Source organism: Chinchilla lanigera, unplaced genomic scaffold, assembly GCF_000276665.1.
Source record: "Chinchilla lanigera isolate Chin_1 unplaced genomic scaffold, ChiLan1.0 scaffold00030, whole genome shotgun sequence".
Classification (NCBI taxonomy): domain Eukaryota; kingdom Metazoa; phylum Chordata; class Mammalia; order Rodentia; family Chinchillidae; genus Chinchilla; species Chinchilla lanigera.
Window position 1 is genome coordinate 2,031,254 of NW_004955431.1, and position 20,379 is coordinate 2,051,632.

A 20,379-nucleotide genomic window follows, 5' to 3' on the forward strand; every position below is an offset into this window, starting at 1 on the left:
AAAAAAAAAAAAAAAAAAAGAAAAAAATTTGTTGAACATGGTTTGGCAGAAGAGGCAAAAACCTTAATTTAGCAGAAACTGCAAAGCAGAGGGAGAAATTTTTTAAAATTATACATAGAAAATAATAAATATATTTCAGACTTTTCCCACCCATTTAAAATTTCTTTTATCTGCTTTTTTCTTATTTTAATTGTTACAAATTTAATAAGTTGAGGTAGCATGTTACTTTAGGTTGATAGCTTTGCTTTTTTAGGTAATTCAAATCTACATATAATTTTTTAAGTGCTATGTTAAAAGAAACCAGGCCAAAATATTGAATTGACTAAATATAGTAAATTTTTAATTAACTTCTGTTATGGAGATTTTCAAGTGAATACAAAAGTAGGAAGTGTAGTATAAGTCTCTATATACATACTTACTACCCAGCTTCAACAGATAACCTATTGCCAACCTCTAGGTTCGTCTCCTGCCCCATTTCCCCAGCTGTATTATTTGGAGTACAACTTTGCATACTGTTTCATCCTTATTATTGTAGTGTATATCTGTAAATGGTAAAGACTCTAAAAAGCATAATGACCATATCATTATCACATCTAAAAGCCAAGTAGTAATGATTCTTTAATATCACTAAGTATCTGATAAGCATTCTTATTCTCAATTATCTTCTAAATGTAATTTTAAAAATTTTTATAGGTTAGCTGAATTAGAATGTGAATAAGATTGACACTTTGTAATTGGTTTATAAGCTTTTAAAGCTCTTACAAAATTTACTCCTTAAGCAGGGGGTATAGTTCAGTAGCATAGTATATAAAAGCCCTGGGTTCAATACATAGCACATGTGCGCGCACACACGCACACATGCCAAACAATGTTCTTCCTCTCCCTCCCCAAATTTATTTATTAAGTAAGCAGAATGGTAGAGTGTATGCCTAGAGTGTGCAAGGCCCTGGGTGCAATTCCCAGCACCAAAATAAATAAGTAACCGAATAATCAGTTTAGCATCCTGTTGAATTTCCCACAGTGGGCTAGTTTAACATGCTCCTATTGTCTTAATTTCTTGTAAGTTAGGTCTAGAAACTCATCGTTGGGTCTAGAGACAATAAATAATTGTTATACTTAGTTATCTTTAGTAATAATCTCTTTAGTAGCTGAATCTATATTCAGTTTGAATCAGTAATGTTCAAAGTAATCGAGGGGATTTTTAAAAAATCAAAGCTTATTATCACCTTATTGTATTTACATATCTGTCTTTGAAAAGCATCATTTATTAGAACATTTAAAATTTGTTTTTATACTCTGTTTAGAAATTGAATCTATGAATATTTTCTCATCATTTTTTAGGCTGAGATAGCAAACACGCTTTTTCTCTTGGAAACTAAATGGGATACACTTAGAATTTGTTTTTGAGTTGGCTGTTTCTATGGCCTTCCTTGTGTCTGTGGAACTATAGGTATTTCACAGTTCTCTGGGGACTCCATGGGACAGAGGAGTACAGGGATGGCAAAAACTACTACATAATTTACAATAAGTATTTAATAAATAAGATGAAATTGTTATTCTTGTAATGAAACTTAGTAAGTAAAAATAATAAATAGTACCAAGCTGGGTGAAGTGGTGCATGCCTATAATCCCAGCACTTGGGAGACTGAGGCATGAGGATTGCTGTGAGTTTGAAACCAGCCTGGGTTACAGAGTGAGTTCAAGGCCAGCCTGGATTACATAGTGAGACTCTGTCTCAAAAAAAAAGTACTGGGATTATTTCTGAATTTTCCAATTATAATTAAAATATTTATACTACAGTTAAACTATTTCATTATTTTATATGGTGGATTGTGCTGTTATTCTTACCTGATTTACCATTTTTACAGAAACAGCTGTAATACCCATTAATGGTTCACCTCGAACACCCAGGCGAGGTCAGAACAGGAGTGCACGGATAGCGAAGCAACTAGAAAATGACACAAGAATTATTGAAGTTCTCTGTAAAGAACATGAATGTAATATAGATGAGGTAATTTTCCTTTGTGGTTGCCTTAAAACAGATAAAATAGATTTATATATAAGTTCTTCCTAATAGAATATATTTTTTACGTGGTGAGCATGCTTTTTTTGTTAGTACCAACTCTTTTTGGTAGTAAAATATTTAGAAAAAATTTATTTTTCATATTCAGTTACTTGGCTTTTAAAGAGAATAGCTTCCTCACTGTGAAATAACTAAAATGTATATCATTAAAGAGAGTTTTCAAATGTATTTCTGAAATTAATAATACAATACCTCTAATGTGTTAAAATACTCTTCCAAAAAAACTTCAAAGTTTTGGTTCAGTGATAAAAGATACTAAAATCGAATTTATGTTTGGCTTTGTATAATACTTTCTAAATATTATACTAGATGTTGTTAATGGCTGATGGAAATCACATATATATACATAACTGAGAATTACTTACTCACAAATCTGGGATGCTAGAATTGAAAAGACTCTTACAAGTAATATACTCAGCTTTTTTTTAGTGATAAGTACACTACCAGACACTGATAGCTCATTACTAACAGAATCTACACTGAAATTTCAAATATATGGTACTAGCACTCTTTTTCACTCCACTGTGCTACTTTTCTTAGTTATATATGTCTGGTACCACCAGACAGCAATGTGAAGTCTTGTGTAGTTGAAATTTCTCTGTCAACTCTGAGAAAGAATAAGGCTACGTTGCCAAAGTCTAATTTAAGAAATACTAGAATGATTTATCAAGGTATGTGGGTTTTGGTATTGTGATTCCTGTTAATGTCAACAAATATAGCTAAATCAAATTTATATAAATATACACATGTATTTACTTCTACTTTTTTAGAATCACAGATTACTTTTATAAGTAACTTGACAATAATTGAAATATTTCTTTTTATTTCAATTTTGTTGCTTATCCACAAGATATTAAATAGTAGTAAATGTAGTTTTTCTGATTCCTGGTTGTTGATTCTATGGATTTCATAACTACTTATAAAATTTTAAGATTAGAAATAAATTATTTTAACTTTTCATCTTAAAATACTTTCTTAGAATTTAGAATCTTTATAATTGTGACTTTAATTAAAAGCCTTAATGATATTTTAATTAATTGACACTTGATTGTTTAAACAAGTACGTATGACTGTGTAACTATTGATTAGTCATACTAATTAACTATTACCTTACAAGTATTCTAGGTAAGTGGAAATTAATTAGAAAACAAAAACAGTAAATATTTCAGAGACGTATTACAACTTATTTGTAAAGTAGAAGATAACTAATATTAAATTACTCCTATCTTAGTAATTATGCAATTCAAATTTGGAAAGGAAGCCAAATAAAGAAAAACAAGTTGTTTAAAGTTCTCTAATGGATTGCAAGTGTAAAGTAGGCAGGAATATAGTAACTCCAGATTTTCAGAGTTTGTTTTTTAATCCATGGTTTACTGTTGGGTGCTTTTGCATGAAATAATTCATGATCCCATGAAACATTTTCATTTGGTTTTGAAACGAATTGTTGCGTAATAATTTTGTGTGTGAAGCTGTTTTCTTAAATTTATGCTTAAAAAATTGACTGCTTTTGGCTAAATTAACTTTGCTGTCAGATGACCTGGATGTGAAGTGACTCAAAATGTGCACTGGGGAAAACTCACAGGGAGAGTAAGGAAGTGAAAAAATCTGTGCTTCAGTAGTAGATTAGATTATAATTGCAACTGTGCTGCTTTGTAGCTATACAACTTAGGTCAAGTTGCTTAATTTGTCTGGGAGCCCTGCCATTTATCATTGGTTAAATGAGGAATATGGAATTTGACTTCAAGGGCTTCTTTTCCTATAAATCCCATTTCATTAACTGTTCCCTATTTCCCTCCATTTTAGGACTTGGAATCCAGCTCACATGCATTCAAGAATAAACAATTAAATTAGTTGTAAATAATTTATTTATAAATAAATTTTATAAATAAATTTTTATAAATTTTATAAATAAATTTATAATTTATTTATAAATTAATTATAAATAAGTATTAGCTTGAATATATGTTATTGATCAAATGAGTTAGCAGTTTTATTTTAGTATTGATAGTGACAGATTTGCTTTATTTTAAGTGTTAATGGACATGTTGTGACTTTTATCTTTTTCAGGTGAAAAATGTTTATTTTAAAAACTTTATACCTTTTATGAATTCTCTTGGAATAGTAACTTCTAATGGACTTCCAGAGGTAATCAGAAAGAAAATTTAATTAAAATTGATGGGGAGTATAGTTGTCTACATGTCTTTTTTTTCTTTTTTTTGTTTTTTTCTGGTACCAGGAATCGAACTCACGACCTTGCACTTGCCAGGCAGGCTCTGTGCAGCTGAGCTAAATCCCCAGCCCCTGTCTACATGTCTTAAAACCAATTTACTGTGTATCGAATATATTCTTTACCCAAAGAAAGAAAACTAGCTGAGGAGAATTACAAAATCAATTTTTGTATGGTAACAGAAAAAACTTTTGAACATGTATACACATTTTTAAATGAGCATAATTTTGTGATGTGTACTAGAAATTTATTTTACCTGAAATTTACATGTAGCCTTTTAAGTTTCTAAATGTCATTAAGTATCTAAATATAGCTAACTATATATAATAAAATTAATGCTAATTTCCTGTGCTAGGCATTATTAAATATTATGGCATTGATGTAATTTGGAGCATCTCCTTTGAGTTCTTTTCAAAACCACTTCAGGTCTTGCACTGTGGCACACACCTGTAATTCCAGCACTCTGGAAGGTTGAGGCAGGAGCATTGCAAGCTCAAGCCTGGCCTGGGCAGTTTAGTGAGACCCTGTCTCAAAAGATAAAAAAGGGTGACCTTTTAGGCAGTTTCCAGTATCACAAAGCAAAAAACAACACAATGGAGAAAGAAACAAAAAAACCCACTTCATTGAAAATTTGATTGAAGTGACTGTGATTGTACTGCAGAAATATTTTACCTATGTGGTGTACATTCTTTTTTTACCTTTTTTTACCTATGTGGTGTACATTCTCCTATTTCTTTTCACATTTTGCCACAAAAGTCTTTTCAATAGAACAGAACAACTGAGAGCTTAAGGTGAACTGTAGGATGAAAGGATGTTTTAATAAATGAACTCAGTGATAAAGCAGTGTTTTAGAAGTAGCTAGTATTAATCACCTACACCAAAGGCATGAATCTGATAGCTATACAGGTGATTCTGTAACCTGACTTGGTAGCTAATTCCTGGATTAATTGACATTAATTCAGCAAAAACTTATTGACTGCTTAATATGTGCCAAGCATTGTGCTGATAACTGTGAACACACAGATTTAATTCTTAGTCAGTGCCCCTTGGGTGCTAATGGGAGAGGCCCAGCGTTCTGTGCTATTTCAGAGGAAAGCTGCCTCATCCAAACTGGGGAAGATAGGTTTCTTGTTTGGAGGTTATGTGATAATTTCTGGGTAAGGCTTATGAGACATGGCATTTCCAGGGATTGGAAATGGGTTTGTACAGTACATTCAAAAGCTTAGTGCTAGCCAGTGGCATATCCTCATCAGTGAACTCCATATAATCCTGTAACACTGGGATACAGGGCAGAAGATTGCTAAAGACACCATACCAGAGAGACAAAGAGGGACTAGGAATAGTATTAATGAGTGTTTTCGCATTTGCACCATATTTTTAGTAATCCTTTGTCTCCTTAGATAGGATAACAGTTTTAGTAGAAATCTTAAAAATTATATTTCACGTATAATAGCTAATCAGTGTATGATAACTAGTGCCTCACTAAAGAAGAACAGGACCCATAATTAAACTGAACAAGCATGAATGGCTGTTCCGCCTAATATACAGCCACAGACAAATATACAGTTTACACTGAACTGAGTTTTCTCTTCCCACATTGTCTTGTTTCTTTCTTGTTCCTGGGACAAAGTACCCAACACCTACAATTTAAAGTGGGAGAGGTTTACTTTGGCTCACAGTTGCAGTCCATCATTGGCAACTGTAAGGCAAAAACAGCATGGTGAAGGCATAGCAGAGAAAAAAGGTACTCAATACAGGGCAGCCAGAAAGCAGAGAGAAAAAGGAGGAGCTGGGAACAACAATACTCCCTTCCAGGTCACACTTCCAGTGACCACCTCCAACCAGGTCCCAACTCCTAAGAACACTTTGGCTGCTGAGCTCATCATGAATGAACCCACTAATGAGGACAGCATCCCCTGATCCATTTAGCTTTCAAATACATGACATTTTGTGGGACATTTTAGATCTAAACTGTAATGTACTCCTTTTAGAATGCAATGTTAGGGCCGGAGATTTAGCTCAGCAGCACAAGCGCCTGTCTAGAATGCAAGGTTAAGGCTGGGGATTTAGCTCAGCGGCACAGCGCCTGCCTGGCAAGTGCGAGGTCATGAGTTCGGTTCCTGGTACTGGGAAAAAAAAAAAGTGTCAGAATGTAAAGTTAGTTCTCTCATTGGCTTTAAAAGTCACAGCAGCAGCTGGGAGTGTAGCTCAATGGTAGAGTGCTTGCCCAGCCTGCAGGACGTCCTGGGTTTTATCCCCAGCACCAGCAAAACAAAACAAAAAGGACACAGCAGACACCTTGTCTAGAGTTGTTTACTGGTTATTGATTTTCAAATTACAATTAGAAAATTTTGGACCAGAACTGATAAATAATATAGATTCTGTCATTTTAAAAATGTCCATATCAGTTGGGCTAATTATTTGATCTTCTGTTGCCTGAGATACTTAACTGAAAGGAGATTGAGTGAGTCAGAAGATTTAGAAAAGATTGTAGAACAAATAGTCAGGAAGATTTGTTACAATACTTAAAACAACCCTTTATTTTATATTGATAAATGTAGAAGAAGATTAAAAGTGAAGGATATATAGGATATTTGAAGAATCTTAGCAGTTAACTAGCTATTATACAGGTTGAGAATCCTCAGTCTGAAACCTGAAATGCACTGTCAGATCTGGAATTTTTTTGAGCATTGGTATGACCATAAGTAGGAAGTTCTGTACCAAGAAACATTGTTTCATGCATTATTAGTATATTAGATAAAATTACCTTCAGACAATAGGTATTAAAATATATACATGAAACAAATGAATTTTGTGTTTAGATTTGGATTCAATTCCTGTATCTCATTTTATGTGCACAAGTACTGTGTTTCAAAATTTAAAAAAATCTGAAATCAGAAGCACTTTTGTTCACAAACATTTTAGAGAAGAGACACTCAACTTATAATACCTATTTTTTTAATCATAAGTACCATTTTGTGGCACTGATGATCTTTCTCAACATCAAGTTGTAATAAATGGGGTTCATGCATAAAATAGGCTTAAAATTGAAGGTGAAAAATGTTTGCAACTTTCTATACTTTTAGGTAGGCTTTAATATTTTTTGTGAATTCAGTGTATACTGTAAGATGTATATTGCACAAAACTTCTTTAATATTTGTTTCTGTATGTTGAGAGATATAGTAACATGAAAGAATAATCAGTATTTTTTCTTTTGAGGTTGAAAGTCTCTCTAAACGGTATGAAGAAACTTATCTTAAAAACAAAGATATAGATGCAAGATTATTTTTGGATCATGATAGAACTCTTCAGGCTGAGCCTATAGACAGGTATTACATATGGTATATTTTTATAGATATGCTTTTGATACAGTTTAATATTGATACAGGTAGATTAAATAAGTTTTTATTAACTTAGTGCCTTAGAATTTATAAAGAAAAGATTAACAGTATTCTTAGCATGTAATTTGTTAACAAATAATTTATGTGAATTATGCTCAACTATTATTTTTCCCAGTAGTTTAATTATAATTTTTAATATGTGCACCAAAAGAAAATAGTTGCACTAATTACTCAAGTGATGGTCTCTTTTTTGCCCATTCTTTTCATCTACTATTGCCTACTCAGTTTTTTAAAATTAATACAAAAATATATTCTCTTGAATTATTAATATGTTTCTCTTAAAATGTATTCTTTTGAACCATCCATCCTAAAATGTAGGTGGTCAGAAGTAATTATAAAACTTTTGAATGATTATAAGTAGGTTAATTTTGTGTCTTTAGTATGAAATATTTTAATATAACTTTAAAATGTTACACATAATTTGGAAAGTACATGCAGTAAAATGCTTTATATTTAATTTATTTTTTCTAAGAGTAGGAAAATTCACTGGGGAATAGGAAAGGGAAATAACAATAGCTCCTAAGAGACAGGAAAGATCTTCAATGGGTTGCCAATAAGCCCTGTTCTCTGAGAAAGTTTTATAGGGCAAAGTCACGAAGGGCAGTTACAGTGTGGGTTAAATTATAATCAACCAGTAAGAGTACAAGTATAGCCACTTAGCTAATAGTGATCCAGTAGTAGCAAGGATATATGGATGACATCAGTAACCTTGGTCGGTAAAGTATAGTCTTAGTTTTGTCTTTAGTCTTAGTCTTAGTAGTCTTAGTCTTGGTGGGAGAGGATGGTCCACTCCTAATGAGATAATGATTTGTTTATATGGGAAATCTCAAAAGGGTGGTACCAGTAATCTCAAGCTTTCTTATGGAAATGTGTAAATCTGGTCATTGTGACTTTAATCTTATTCAGATGTTCCTCCAGCCAGTTTTTGATGTGTTCTCATCTTGTGCACCGACTCCCTTGAGGGCCCAACCCTGCCTGACTACCTATAATATTTCTACCTAATTTAGCTATCTATAATATTGCCCCTTCTGAAGAGCTATCCCTAACTGTGGTTAGGGGAGAAGGGGTATAGTTTCTCTCTAGGTGCTTGGAACTGAGAAGAGTTGGTGTAGGGGAGACTGCAGTCAGGGGCCTCCTCCAGAGAGCTAATCGACTGGGCCTTGACTAGAAGTCGAGTTGCTGTTTAGCAGTTATGAACTCCCTGTAAAAGGTCAGTCTTGTGGCTCTCGGTAGAAGGAGTCTAGCATGTTTGTCATGATCACCTGTTGTTTGGCAACCTCTAGACAAAAATAAACAAACTTTCCGAGAAATTAAAGGAAAGCATAAGCACTAGACTAGAAAAGCAAGCTGGGGATTGAGCCACATGTAGAAACTGCTCTTAAGGGACTAGAATAGCCATTGTGACCAGTTGGCTGTTAGACCCCTCTACTGATGGAAGTTACCTGCAAGTCTGATATTTCTTGTCCCTCTAGTTTTAGCTGTAAAAATGTGGTGAGTTTTTAAAAAATATGGTGAATTTGATGGTTTTGAAGGACAATTTTAGCTAAGGAATTTAAAGACTTGTTGATATTTCATAGCACCGGTTTCTGGCCCCATAAATGTATTAAGACATATCTGAAGAGGGGGTCTGTCCTACTAGCAGAGAGAGAAAATTCCAAATCTGTAGCTCAACTCTTAACGGAGATTTAAGAAAGGGCACTAACAGTGCTGTCTCAGGTCACTCTGGGGCAGAGGATACCAGGAGATCACTGAAAGAGTTTTACTTCTCACCTCACTGAGGTGTGCAGGTGGGGACCATAGATAAATGGAGATTTCTCCGCTGGTTACCCAGTTGGCCTGTTGGGACCCAGCTTCCACTGAAGAGTCTTTGGGCACCCATTGATGCCCATTTGGGGCCTGGCTCTTCAGTTGTTCTCTCAGCTTTCACTGGTCCCATTCAACCAGATATCTGTTTCTGGAAAGGAATCCAGCTGTCTGTCTGGGCAACATTAACCGGAAGATGCCAGGGAAACCTGTACTTTCCTTTGAGAGTGGCAGCTGTTCTAACAGTGGTTAACTAGCTGGCAGAGTAACTACTGTTTCTTAGAGTTCTGTAAGGACAGATAGAGATGGTGTGCATGTATATTTCCTAGATATAATTCATTTTACAGCATTTTACAATTTACATTTTTGGCTAGTATCCCAGTCTGCTAGGGGAATGCTGTTACCTTTCCCCAGTGCCATCATCTAAAATAAGACAACAGGCTATCTTGTTACCATCAAACAAGTCAAGCAAGGACTACCAGTACATTCAGCAACTAGTAAGACTAAATGTAGCATAAAAACAGGAATACAAGACCCTGCAGAAATAAAATGTCCTATCAGAGAAACAGAGAAACATCATAACTTCCCCATGCTCTCAACTTAAATCTACCAGCATTTTAACAAAAAGACAAGATATAAATGACTGACAAACAAGATGACAATTTCATTTACCTAAATGAGTCATAATCCAGAATCCAGTTGAATTATTTAGGGGTGCCATGAAACAAAAGCAGACTTGTACCTCCTTCCAAAAAGCTCAGTGGGCCCTCCAAGATGATATAGGGGAAAAATATGTAACTTCCAACCTGCTAGATACATGAGTGCGTGTTCCCCGTAGTCAGAGAATGACTTCTAAGGAACAACAGAGGTAAAGAATATGAAATTTTGGGGGCACTAGGAATGAGGAGTAGGAATAGCTTCTGAAAGACAAGAGGGGTTCCGAATGGTTCGCCCAATATTTTTAATTTTATATGAGCAGAAATAAAATGTTTAGAAGATATCTTGCATCGGAAAACTTGAGCTTCAATATTTTTTACTTCTGAGTAGCTTGGTTATTAATACTTACTAGCAAGAAAACATTTAATTTTTACTTTCAAGAAAATACTGAATGGTGCATCTCTTTGTCATAAACGTAATGGAAAGAGACCCACTGTTAAAAACAATGTTGAAAATATAAAAATTTGTTTAGGTACTGGTTGAATCACCTATTTTCTATCACTTCTATCATTGGCTTACTGTTTTGTATGAGATCTTATGAAGCAACAAGAGGTATCATACTCTTTTTTTGACTGATAAGGCACAAATTGTAAATTTTCTGTATGAATGACTTTGCTTGTTATTTAGTTTTGAAATGCAGAGAACACCACAGAAAAGTAACCCTGATGAAGAAGTAAATGTGATTCCTCCACACACTCCAGTTAGGTATGAATTTTTTTCTTTTAATTAAATTCTTTAAATTCAGTGCTTTATAATGTTTCAGGTTTGTTCATTTGTTTCATTTTATATTCGTACATACAAGTAACATATATATTGAATATTCTTTGTGTCTCAAATATTTTATGAATTGCTTAGGTTACAAATATTAGACCTCCTATCTATTCTTAGGAATTTAACCTAAAACATGTATGTGTTCCATCTCAGTAAAGAAAAAAAGAAAATCTGTTTTTGATTAGGATATAATCTTGAAGTCTTATAACTTATTTTTAATGTTCTTTTTATCACTGGCTTCTCACATCTTTATCTATGATCAAGTCTTGTTGAATATACTTCTGAACTATTTCTAGAGTCTGTCTGCTTTTCTTCATCTCTAATCTCACCACTCTCGCCCAAGACGTCTTTCACTTGGACTTTTCGTAGTAATCTCCTAAGTGCTCTTTGTGCTGCTGCTGTCATTGCTCTTTATCCATCCCACCGTCAGACCTGCTCTCCACATAGCCTCATGAAGACTATTCTAGGAATATAAATCAGATCATCATTTTAAAACTAGGTGCTTCCACTTACAATTGGAATATGATGCAAATTCCTTAACACTGTCTACAAGACTTGTAGACAGTGATGGATATTTGGCCACTTCCAAGATTTAGCTATTATGATTTGTACTGTGATAAACATGGTTCTATTTTCAGTTTCTCAGACTCTCCAAGTCCTCCTGCTTGATACTCTCTTCTTAAAACTCTTCCTTCCTTTCCATGGATTGTTAGCTGTTATGTTTTCTTTGTTTAGCACAAACAATGATTTTTTAAAGATATAATTCTCTTTAAAGTGTTTTCCTTTATTCTTTCTCATAGCATCTTCTTCTATTCCTTTATAGCTTGTGTCATAGTTTATAATTGTACATTTATTTGTGTGTTTGCTTTTCATCAATATCCACAATAGTCTTTAAATTCCATTCATAAAACCATGACTTTTGTTCACTATTTAATAATTAAAGCTTAACATAATGCTTGGTACATAGTAAACGATCAGTAATATATTTCAAATGATTGTATAGACATGTAAACAAATGTACTTTTGTACATACTTATATAAGTATGGTAATAGAGTTATGGACAAGTTAATGCAGTGACACAGAAGAGACTTTTCTTATGTTTATTCACTGTTAGTACATGTTTGTAATATAGTTTGTATGTTTATCTCAGGGAGAAGGAGTAGGTACATGTACTAAACATACTTTTTCATTCTGTTTCTGCTCCTTGCCCACCCTCCCCACCTCCATCTTTAGTTCTTTTTCCCATTTGTGAAAGATCTATTTCTTCTTTGCCTATTGTGTATGTGTTATTTTTTAAATTACTTATACTTTGGCGTTGTCATACAAGAGAAGTGCTGCAATAGTTAAGCTTGTGTGTCTGATTTATTTCACTTAACATGGTTTCAAAGTTTATCCATTTTCCTATAAATAAGTCAAGTTTATTATTCTTTGTGGTAGACTACTACTCCATTATGTATGCATACCACATTTTCTTTATTCATTCATCTGGTGATGGATATTTGGCCACTTCCAAGATTTAGCTATTATGATTTGTACTGTGAAAAACATGGTGTATGTCACTGTGGTATAATATCTTTAGCTCTTTTGGGAAGATACCTAGAAGAGAATAACTGGTTGGAATGGAATTTCTGTTTTTAACTTTCTGAGGAATTGCCACATTGATTTGCATAATGGTTTACTAGTTTACCTTACCAGCAACAATGGTGAAGGTTTCCCAGCCTTGCCAAGATTTGTTATTGTTTGATTTTCTTATGTTAGCCACTTTTTAAGAGTAAGGTGAAATCTCAGTGTTGTTTTATTTGTATTTCTCTGATGACCAGGGATGTTAGCATTTTTTCATGTATTTGTTGGTCATTTGTACTACTTCTGAGAAATATATGTTATTTTCACTTACCAATTTTTGTTGGGTCTTTTATTTTGGAGAGTGTGATTTTTTAGTTCTTTATAAATTCTAGATATTAGTCTTCATGATCATCTCAAGAGATGCATAAGAAGCCTTTAACAAAATCTGGCATCCATTCATGGTAAAAATCATGAAGAAAACAGATATAGAAGGACTTAGTCTGATAAAAGCCATTTATGACAAACTTACTGCCAGCATCGTATGAAATGGGGAACAACTGAAAGCTTTTCCTCCAAAATCAGGAACAAGACAAGGATGTCTACTACCAACACTCCTGTTCAATGTACCCTCTTCCCTGAAAATAAGACCTAGCTGGAAAATAATCAGCCCTAAAACTAGAGATCAAAAATGCCAACCCCAATTAGCCTATCTTGCCTCATCTACCAGGAAAGGAATTTCAAAACAGAATCTTGATTGCACAAGAAGTAGCGATGGGAATCAATAAATGAGATTGTATAAAATTAAATAGCTTTCTGCACAATGAAGGAAGCAATCACTACAGTGTAAAGAACCTATAGGATGGGGGAAAAATTATACTGGCTACTCCTGATAGAGAAAAGACTTTTTTTTTTGGAAAAGACTTCTTGAAGTGATATCTGAACTGAATTTTGAAACATCTGTTTCATAGAACAGGCATTTTAGGGAGTTAGAATAGCATATATAAAGGCATGAAGTTTGAAACACTGTAATTCATCTGGGGCACCATTAGCAGCTCTCTAATGATTCACTGTAGGGTGAAATAGCAGCAGGGAGAGTAGGTGTTAGATATGAAAGACCTGGTATGTTACCTTGTACATGATGTCAATTATGGGATAAATGGGTGGTAGGCAGGGGTAAGGGTAAAGTCGGACTTGATTTTACAAGTTATGTTAGTAGTTAGTGAGGATATGGACCGAGGAGGACAGAAGATGAGGAATAGATCTGTCAGCCTGTCTCAGTGTTTCTTAATCAGGGTACAGATGAGACACCTGACAGATTTTTTGGAGCTCACATGTATAGACTTGACTACCTCAGACAGTGAGTAAAAAATTTATGGACTGACCTGTTGCAGCAATTTAGTTCAAAGATGCTAATGTTCTGAACCAAGAGGGTAGAGTTAGGAATGAAGGAGTGAGAATGGGCTTGATAAATATTTTATGAATTCATATTTAGAATCTTGTTTGAGCATTTATGAAAACCATATCTAGTAAATGTTAGGGTATCAGGCTCCTAATAGATTTAGGAATCATCAGGTGGAGTTAAAAATCTTAAAAAAAAAGATATGACTGAAGTGAGGGATTATCACAGCAAGAATGGTGGTAAGGGCAAAAATGTGAAGAATGCTAGCAGGTAAGGGCTGTAGAAGTTAGATCCTATAGAATGAGAGGTGTTGGCTTGGGAGCTTTAGAGGGTGAAGCTAAGAAAGCTGAAGTGGCCCATGAGCTTCAGGAAAGAACAAGTGCTGGAGTGTCAAATGCTTCAGGATAGTCAATTGTCAGTATAAATGAGAAAGGCCTTTTGGTTTTAACAGGTGGTCATTTATTGCTTTAGTCATGGCTTAAATAGATTAACAGGCATGGAAGGCACAGAAGTTGCATGGCAGTATGTTTGAAAGGCAATGTATAGATACCGGTTTAAAGACGTTTGGCTGAGAGCACTGAACATGTTTTAATAAATAACATTAAAGTGCCTTTTAGTGCTAACATTGCACAGTCTCAGATGTACTTGCTGCTCCAAAGTTGGAGCTTTAACCTTTGCTGTGCCACACACACACACCACACACACACACACACACACACACACACACACACCAGAATTGCAGAATTAAAGAGATCTTTAAAAGAGATCTTTTACTATTACCCAGGACCTTAATATCCTTTCTTCTTGAAGATCTCTCTCTAAAGGAGACGCATTTGATTCTGTTCAAATTAACTAAATATCTTACTGCCCTTGTCACTAGTTTGACCAATTCATGTTTTATTGATATTTAGTTTTATTAGTAAGTTAGCTTTATAATTATAAAAGCTTATTGTTTACGAATACTTAAAGATTAAAGTGAAATGTATTTCCTTGTAAAACGTGGCATAATATGATTTGTTCTTTTTTTAATGAGGCCTTAGTTCAGGAAATTTCTTAAGGATAAATGGGGAATACCATGTGTTAGAAAATAGTTTTAACTATGCATTTGTTTTTTTTTTTCTTTGATTACTTAACATTTCTCTTTTTTCTCTTCTAGAACTGTTATGAATACTATTCAACAATTAATGATGATTTTAAATTCAGCAAGTGATCAACCATCGGAAATTCTGATTTCCTATTTCAATGTAAGCCATATATGAAACATGATCTTTTGTGTTGTGCAATAATTTGAAATAAGAAGTACTGTTTTTAAAACAGTTAACTGCCATCCAACATGTAGCTATCCGTTATTTTATTTCTCATCTTATTATTAGTAATATTGTTTTATTAGACAATGTTTTATTTTCTTATGTTTACCATTTGCCTTGTTCACTGTTCCTTCTTGTAACTTAGACCTCCTTTCTGGGATCATGTCCTTTCTTCTTCAGATATATTCTTTAAAAATTCCTTCGGTGAAGTTAGTTGGGGATGAAATTTTTTTTAATCCTTATTTTTTGTGAGATAATTTAGCTAGATTTTCAGTTCTAATTTGATACACCTTCTCTCAGAAGTCAAAGATACTACTTTACTGTTTCTGTTTTTTTCTTTTTTTTTAATCTTTGTGAAACAGGGTCTTGCTATGCAGTTCAGGTTGGCCTTGAGCTCACTTTGTAGCCCGGGCTGGTCTCGAACTTGCAATGATCTTTCTGCCTCAGGCTCCTGAATCCTGGGATTACACGAGTGTGCCACCATGCCTGAGTACTTTATTGTTTTGAATATACTGTTTTATTGTTCATTGACCTCATCATTACCAATTAAGATGTTATCTGTCAAGCAGTTGTTCCTTCATAGTTAATCTGTCTTTCGTCTTGGTTAATTTTAAGACCTTTTCTTTGAAGGTCATATTAGATATGATTTAAACTCACTGTAGCCCTACAATCTTTTTTATACTATACTTGACCCATTTGTTCGTACAATTCTTGTCTGAGTGCATCACAGTTTGGAATTCCTGATAGATCCTGAATTTGATATCTGAAAGCCCCACCTGCATGCCCTTCTCTCAAAAAATGGGTGGAAAAGGAGACAGTGACAATTAGCTTTTATATGTAGCTTGTTCCTTCACTTCTTATTTCAACTTAAATGAAGTTAAGGCTTGCTAATATGCTCATCTAAGGAAATGGCATACAAGGCCAAAATACTTACTAAAATTTGGTTTATGTAATTAGTGCTTTCTATATTTGTTAAAAAGTCATTTATTATACTAACTTTATTACTGTAGTATGATTAATCTTATTCTGATGTTATCTCAGGCAGTGTTCTGCCTGGGAATTAGCAAAGTAATTTTTTTTATCATATAATGGTGTTGATTCAGAACTGATTGTCTTTGTCCAGTTTGTATAAAGTTGCTTTTATTTATGAATTATCTGTAGTGGAAGAATATTTGCCAAAACATTACCAAATTGGGCCCAGACCCAATTACGTAGCATTTTTTTTGAAGCAAGGGAAAATGATGGACATTAAATGAATGATAATCTTTCCTCAGATACCAGTTTGAATACTTCCTACAATATTTGGAGTGCATAGGACTTTTTGTTTAGTTTGAATTACTTTAGTTGGGCAGAAGATTCAAGGACATGCTCTGGGAGTTCAATTTAAAGCCTAGCTATTTTATTTATTTTTGTAGTATTAGGGGTTGAACTCGGGGGTTCGCAGACTGTGCTATATCCCTAGACTTTTTTATTTTTTATTTTGAGACAGAATCTAACCAAATTTCCCAGGATGGCCTTGAACTTCTGATTCTTCTACCTCAGACTCCCTAGTAGCTGAGGTTTCAGGTGTTTGCCACCGTGCCTGACTAATTCTTAACTTTTCAGTGAAGCTTTACAGATTAACTTTGCAGTTTATGTTTTGTTTCTCAGTGCTGGAGATCAAACCCAGGGCCTTGTGCATGTTAGCACTCTACTACTAAACTACAGCCCAGCCCTACAGTTTATGTAGGTGACAGATTGCTTCAGAGTCAACATGTCTTAAAACCCATTACATTTTTAAAAGTTTTACTTATTAGTTCTGCTTTCTTTATTTTTAAAATTAATGTCATTTTGTATTTGTGTAAATCTTAGAATCTGTGGACATTTTAATGGAAGTTTTGGTAACAGTGATTTTATGACAAAATTCTTTGTTATAGGTTTCTAAGATTTGTGTGCTTATTTCATTCAGGGATATAAAATTGGGGCTGGGGATTTAGCTCAGCGGCAAAAGCGCCTGCCTGGCAAGCGCAAGGTCGTGAGTTCGGTTTCCAGTACCGGAGAAAAACCAAAAAAAAAAAAAAAAACAAAACTCAGGGATATAAAATTGTTGGTATTCTAAGATACAAAATTTTTGAATGGCAATATATATATTATAAGAAAATTATAATTTTCTTAGAAAGTTTATTTTCTAGTGTATAATATTTTGAATGTATTTGACCTGTAAAATATCAATCTTTAATTATAACTGTAAGAATTATGTTCATGATGTCTTATTATAACAATATGAATTAGTGAATATTATATCATACTACTCATTTTAATATATTATCCCGTGGTTTGCTTTAATTATTAAAGTTGATATAGCCCAACTCCAAATGATACATACCCACTGGGACTTCATTTATAACTGCTCTTCCATCTTGTATATCTGAAAATGTAGTTAAGTAATTTAGCTGATTCTTGCTTCTTTTTAAGCGTAGTTTTAATGTAGGAAATGATAAACTCAATGTTAGTTTTACTTCTTTATTTCATTTTGGCGGGCAGCAGGAGGGTAACATACACCCTAATACAACTTTTAATTGAAGATATTTTATGAGATTGTATTTTGGATGGAAGAGCTAGCAAATCTCTTCTCTAGCCTGGCAATGGAAAATTTAGGTAAATTTTTTTGGTTGTACCCCAGTGTTTTTTGGTCACTAACATCCAGCAAAAATCTGTTGTATACATATTTTCTATACTTGCGTTTACCTTGTTATTGTGGAAGTGTTCTCACACTTTTATAAATAGTTGAAAACTTTACTATGCAATGAAAATTTTAATTCTGATTAAACAGTGTCCTTAATATTGATTGCTGCTTATATTTCTTAAAGAATTGCACAGTGAATCCAAAAGAAACTATCTTGAAAAGAGTGAAGGATATTGGGCACATCTTCAAAGAGAAGTTTGCTAAAGCTGTGGGACAGGGATGTATTGAAATTGGATCACAGGTAACTTGAGTTCATTTTCTTTAGCACTACTATATAGGAGTAATTTTAAAGGCACTCTCTGTCCAGACTGTACAATACAGTATATACTGCTAGACATACTGGCATATATTGTATCCCCACTATCTGTATATGCTGTTATTTATAAGAAACTTTATGGGAAATCACTTCCTACTTAAAACAAAAACCAAGTGCACATGCCAACTGTGGAAACTTTAGAAATTATGAGTAAAAGGAATTAAAATCATTAACTCAGTTTTTTATTTATATACTTAGATATCTACATATATGAATATTTGTGTATACATTTGTGAATGAAATTACAGTATTTATGCCATTTGTCAGTGATGTGATTGCAGGCAATCTAAAATAAAAAATAAAATCAATACATTGGGTAAGAATATGTGCTCTGGACTTACAGTCTGTGTTTATATCTGGTTATGCTATTTATTATCTGTGTGATGAATATGTTGTTTAACATCTCTGAAATTCAGATTCTGCATTTGGTCTGCTTTATTATGTGGCATTAATGCAAGTAGTATGTAAAAATAAGTTTGTAAATTATAATTCTCTGTACTTGAAAGTTCTTTTTGGTTATATATAACCTTATGCTCTTAATTTGGAATGAAAGAATATGGTTTGTTTTTGCATATATGTGTATATAACTCGGAAGTTTGGTTATTCTTTCAACTGATAGAAACTGGTTATTTGGTTAAAACATCTTGCTGATAAGGTAACTTTTGTGTGATTTTTGCATGTGCCATTTGTACTAAGTTTTATAGGCAGAGATTGTTCTCTTAATCATAAATATGTGAAATGCTTAAAGTAGTACTTGGTATATAACCTCTCCTTAATGATGTAGACTGAAGGAAAATCAAGTAGCAGACCTATTGGTACTATCCCTTTATACACAGGTCTTGTTTTAGACAAGCTACCTTTTTGTGTTCTTTTAGTAGCCATATTCTTAATAAGGGTATTAGGAAGTGTATTTTAAGAAAAAGTTTACCATGAATTAATAATTGTCATGATATTCTAAAATAGCAAGGTCTTATATTTTTTTGTTTGTAGCGATACAAACTTGGAGTCCGATTGTATTACCGAGTGATGGAATCCATGCTTAAATCTGTAAGTTAAAAAGAAAACAGTAGAAGAATATTCAATCCTGACGTACATAAGGTTTCATTTAAATTTTTTTTGAAATTATCTATTTTAGGAAGAAGAACGATTATCCATTCAAAATTTTAGGTAAATTCTTTAGTTTTAGTAAAAATTCTTCCTTTTTTTAAAATAAGACTAAATATTTAAAATCATTCTTTGTTTTTCCTTTAGCAAACTCCTGAATGACAACGTGTTTCATATGTCTTTATTGGCCTGTGCTCTTGAAGTTGTAATGGCTACATATAGCAGTAAGTTAAATTTTAGTAAATAGATGTTTTAGTTCAATTTAAAGTTTTAAAGAAACCCCAGGTGTGTTGTTTTTTGGAAGGGGGTTTTAAGGGGAAGAAAGGTATATTTTAGATCAATGTATTCTGAAGAATGTAACTGACAGCCATAAACAATTTGAGTGGCTTATCATCTGAATCATTTCAGGTCACCTTGAGGATGATGTTTCATGCCCTATTCTGAACTTCCTGAATCCAGGAAATCCTTTCAGAGACCTGTAAGATTGTTAAGTGTAGAGTAGTAGTAAAGAACAGCCAGTTGGCACCTCTATGGCCGTGAGACCAAAGGTCCGAGCTGGGATTCTACAAACTTGAATGCTTGTTAAGCCAACTATGAAAATTTAGTAATTTAGTGCTGAACAGAACAAAGACCAATAAGCATTTTTTTAAAAATATAATTTAAGTATGTATTATTTTACATAATTTTTAAAATATAATTTCAAGTATGTTACAAATGTTTTTTAAAACTTTTGCTTATAGAAGAACATTTGTCTAAGGATACAAATACATAACAAAAGAGGAACTTTAACTAGTAAACATGTACAGAAAACTGAATCCTCCTTAATAACCTAAAGCTGCACATTTTAAAGAAAAACCCTTTTGTTACTAATGAAATTAGCAAAATTTTCATGCACCTTAGCCTTTCTCCACCAAGGCTTTAATGAGCACTAAAATGGATATGGTAAGGAGCTGCTATAAGAT

At 33.4% G+C, this 20,379-nt stretch overlaps 1 protein-coding gene across 1 annotated transcript in view; it reads left to right on the forward strand.

Annotated features, from left to right (window-relative positions):
• Window positions 1–20,379, forward strand: part of Rb1 (retinoblastoma 1) — a 163,812-nt gene that overhangs the window by 70,489 nt on the left and 72,944 nt on the right. The window contains exons 8-16 of the mRNA XM_005387557.2: window positions 1,869–2,011; window positions 4,151–4,228; window positions 7,530–7,639; window positions 10,859–10,936; window positions 15,122–15,209; window positions 18,122–18,238; window positions 19,304–19,360; window positions 19,449–19,480; window positions 19,565–19,641. Coding sequence (XP_005387614.2) covers window positions 1,869–2,011; window positions 4,151–4,228; window positions 7,530–7,639; window positions 10,859–10,936; window positions 15,122–15,209; window positions 18,122–18,238; window positions 19,304–19,360; window positions 19,449–19,480; window positions 19,565–19,641 — 780 coding nt within the window. The remainder of the gene's footprint in view (window positions 1–1,868; window positions 2,012–4,150; window positions 4,229–7,529; window positions 7,640–10,858; window positions 10,937–15,121; window positions 15,210–18,121; window positions 18,239–19,303; window positions 19,361–19,448; window positions 19,481–19,564; window positions 19,642–20,379) is intronic.